The 4,083-nt window shown below is 45.1% G+C and overlaps 1 protein-coding gene across 1 annotated transcript; it reads left to right on the forward strand.

The window, feature by feature from the left end:
* The first annotated feature begins 20 nt into the window (after positions 1–20).
* On the forward strand, positions 21–3,840 carry mipa (major intrinsic protein of lens fiber a). Its single transcript, XM_005732639.1, has 4 exons — positions 21–2,259; positions 2,458–2,622; positions 2,748–2,828; positions 2,932–3,840. Exons 1-4 carry the CDS (start codon positions 1,900–1,902, stop codon positions 3,115–3,117), a joined length of 792 nt encoding a protein of 263 aa, XP_005732696.1. The 5' UTR covers positions 21–1,899; the 3' UTR covers positions 3,118–3,840.
* The last annotated feature ends 243 nt before the right edge of the window (positions 3,841–4,083 follow it).

Genomic DNA, 4,083 nt, shown 5'->3' on the forward strand with positions numbered 1-4,083 from the left:
GTGTCCTGATTTCTGCAGTTCACATTTTCACCACTGTGTGGTGAGTATATTCCAGAGCTTCTAATCTAATGTGAGATGTTTAGGTGCTGCATGTTAGGTATGCGTCAGCAGTCTGGACCCAGAGAACAGGAAAACACAATGCAAGCACCTTTTCAACACCCTCCCCAGTAAAACTGAACTGTGGGCTTAAACCCACAATAGGTGGCTTAGGGAGTCACGAAAAGGCCATAATACTACTCTCAATAGAGATGCCCCAACTGGACCAAAGTCATAAAGTGTCAGAATTAAAAAAAAAAAAAGAAGAAGAAGATAAACACTATTTAACACAAAGTTGTTTTATTTAAAAGTTGTTTGTTCCATCATATTAAACAGGCAACTTCAAAGGTGACCTGCTGTAGAAAATTAATATTTCTACCAATTATATTTGTATATAACCTTTACAGTGAGCAAAAACAACCCTGGAACAAACATATAGTCACTCTGGGCTGTGGAAACGTGAACTCAGATTCAACATCGAGGTTAATGCAAACAGATCATAGAAACTAGCAGAAACTGTTACTGCCAGCGTTTTGTTTAAATGGCTGAAAGGAGAAAATCAGTGAGCTCAGCATAATCCTTTCAAAGCACTGCAGCCGTCCCTTTGGCTGTCCTGGTCAGCATGATGCTCCAGTGCAGATGCTCAATGCCAGGCCTGCTCTCCCCTCGTCCTCTCCAACCGTGGATTTTCCACCGCTTTATCTGACCTGAGCCTCCAAACTATTCCAGCCCACACAATGTAAAACTCTGCCTAATCAGTTCTGTTGCCATCAGCCCAATTTGTACCAATCCAGAGAACAAATGGAGAAATTGAGAAATTCCTCGTGCTTTATAGATCACACCTCTGATTAGTCAATGTGAACTGCTGATGCTACTTTAACTAGATGAAATAAAAAGAAAATAGTTTAAAATCATTAAAAAAAAATTCACACAGTATTAATATTATCTTCAGTGCTTGGAGAAATATCTTGATTGCTGGAAAATCAAACAAGTTAGTGCAGTTAGTTCACTGCACTAACAGGTTCTTCCCACCACTTGCTCACTGCTCTTGTTTTTGAGGTTCAAGACCACTGCAGTTTCTCAGGGGGGGTTCAGAGTCAGCGATGGGCTACTGATTGGTGTTTTATTGCCAGCTTTTTTGGTCGAATGCTTCAGCCAGGCTGTTGGAGGTACATAGGTGCTCTCATTCTCCTGCAATGAACCCAGAGTTGTAGCTGAAGCCCTAAAAAGATGGAAAACCACATGGAAATGTAAGAAGTCCAAACTGTAAATGCTTGCCAACCATGATTTTTGTTCTCTGGCCCACTTTGATTAGTTCATGGCCTTTTAGGTTTGTGTTTTTCTTTTACAATAAGCTGAGGGTAATCAAGGCAAGAAAAGGGTTAAATTGCTTTGTTTTGATTTGCGGTATTGTGCAGTGACCCCTCCCCTGGACTGTGTGGCACTGCCTTGGACCTGGGGTGTTATAAAAAGGCCCCCGAGCTCCCCCTGCTCTGGTAAAGAGGCTGAATGTCTGCAGGACATGCTTACCGTTTGTCTATCCATGTTCTTCTACTAACAACCAGCGGGATTGGCATATAGATGCGCAGAGACTGGCGTACTGCTCCACTCAGGAGCTCTCTATGACAGAAAGCAGAACGGCAGATTATTTGCAGTTGCACGAGAGTTGCGAGTTAGTAAGGTGTAAATTTTGTCGCTATTAGATTGAGAGAGGTCTTTTTTCGGTTTAAGAGCAAATTTTGCTCTTTGTTTTTTAGTGTCAAACTCAGTCAATCCTGTGGAGAAACATCTTCTCCTTTTAGTTGATTAGTTGTTGACTTTTCATCCCTCCACTCAGAAGTTGCTTTTTGACCTTTCGCCACCATGTGGGAGTTCAGGTCCATGTCTTTCTGGCGGGCGGTGTTTGCTGAGTTCTATGGCACAATGTTCTTCGTGTTCTTCGGGCTGGGGGCGGCCCTCCGCTGGACCACCGGGCCCCATAATGTTCTTCATGTTGCCTTTTGCTTTGGTTTGGCGGCCGCCACCTTCATCCAGTCTATTGGCCACATCAGTGGAGGACACATCAACCCAGCCGTTACCTTTGCCTACCTGATTGGCTCTCAGATGTCCCTGTTCCGTGCTTTCTTCTACATCATTGCCCAGTGTCTCGGAGCGCTGGCTGGTGCTGCTGTGCTCTATGGGGTCACACCCAACAACATGCGGGGAAACTTGGCACTGAACACGGTAAGATTGCCGTCACCTGCTGTTACCTATCATTTTCCCATACTCGGAAAGGAACTATAAATTAAAATACTTTGCAACTAGGTGCACTCTTTCTTGAGACTGGATGGATGTATTGAAAGCTAAATGTCTGTTTCAATTTCAAACAGTGTTTGTCTTGACTTCTCAGTTCAATCCATCCCTCTGTCTTTCCCTCTGCAGCTACAGCCAGGCATCAGCTTGGGCATGGCCACCACAATTGAGATTTTCCTCACCCTCCAGCTTGTCGTCTGCATCTTTGCTGTGACAGATGAGAGACGCAACGGACGCCTGGGCTCTGCTGCTTTGGCCATCGGCTTCTCTGTGCTCATGGGGCATCTTCTTGGGGTAAAAACCAACCCGGGGTCTATAAATTTGAAAATACACTCCGGGTTCATACAACGATATCCTAACAAGCTAAACAAGCATCTTTACAGTCCTAATCCCGACTTGTCTTTCTTTCTCTTACCTAGATGTACTACACTGGCGCCGGAATGAACCCTGCAAGGTCCTTTGCTCCAGCTGTTCTGGTCAGGAATTTTGTCAACCATTGGGTAAGATAACTGTATCTGCAAAATGACTTCACACCATAGCATGAACATGACATCCTCAGACTAAACAACACTGTCTGCTCTCTGTCATATCTGTAAACAACAGGTGTACTGGGTGGGTCCTATGATTGGTGGTGCCATGGGTGCCTTGCTGTATGACTTCATGCTGTTCCCTCGTTTCCGTGGCCTCTCCGAGAGGCTCGCCACACTGAAGGGCGCCCGATCCCCAGAGGCCGACGGCCAGCAGGAGACCAGGGGGGAGCCCATCGAGCTCAAGACACAGGCCCTATAAGCCCGGAGTTAGAAGATTGGCTTTTCTGAACCCCCTCCTCCCGCCCACCTCATCCCTCACCTGTCATGCCTCCCTCTGCACCCTCAGTTCCTGGTCCATCCTCAGCCCACACACTACTTTTGCACACATACCTCCTCCCTGTCTCAACACATGCTACTATAGATCCCAAACGTTTTGTTTTCCTTTTTTTGAATCTAGAACTGGACCTCCTGATTTACAGTAAAGGGGCACCCACAGCCCTGGTCATCCTTTCTGATTTTACCACTACCCATCCTACATTTTCTTCTTCTCCCCTTGGATCACAGGACAAAGATGGAGGGTTGGAAGAAGACTTGCCACTGACAGAAGCACCCTGTGCCCTGTGGTGTGGGGAGTCAGTCACTCCTGGCTGACCAGGTGGCTATATACTGCTCAGGACAGGGGCTGCTATTGCTGTCTTTCCTTTGCTTCCCTTTCTCTTTCTTTTCTATTTTTTCCCTCCTTCCTATTTTGTAGTCTGCTAGGAGTGACGCTACAATAGAGCAGTGGACTTCTGAATGCTTTTTTTCCCCGTTTTGATCCAGTGTGATCTCGCCCTTTGTTTGTTTTGTTCCATGAACTTTGGGTAAATTACATGTAGTTATTGTACTTCACTAGTATTTATTTGGCTTATGTGCAAGTGCATGCATGATGAGGAGTGAGAGAAAGACAGTGTGCTTGCGTGTCTGTGTGCATGTGTATGCTTGTGTGTTTGTTTTAACTGATCATTCCTTTGTTTGTGTTTTGAGTTTTCTTTTCATCTATTTTGCCAGCTTTTTTTAGAGAAAGACGCTCCCTTTTTATTGCGCTCGCTAAAACCACAAAAGTCCAATACACCAATTCAATCAATTCCATGTTTAGAGTGGTCCTATTGTTTTTTAATGGCAGTTGAAGATCATTAATGCATTTGAATCCAGTCAGATTCAGGCAGTTCCAGGTTTGTGTCTC

This window comes from Pundamilia nyererei, unplaced genomic scaffold (genome assembly GCF_000239375.1).
Source record: "Pundamilia nyererei isolate P.nyererei 1_Seehausen unplaced genomic scaffold, PunNye1.0 scaffold00047, whole genome shotgun sequence".
In the NCBI taxonomy this organism is placed as follows: domain Eukaryota; kingdom Metazoa; phylum Chordata; class Actinopteri; order Cichliformes; family Cichlidae; genus Pundamilia; species Pundamilia nyererei.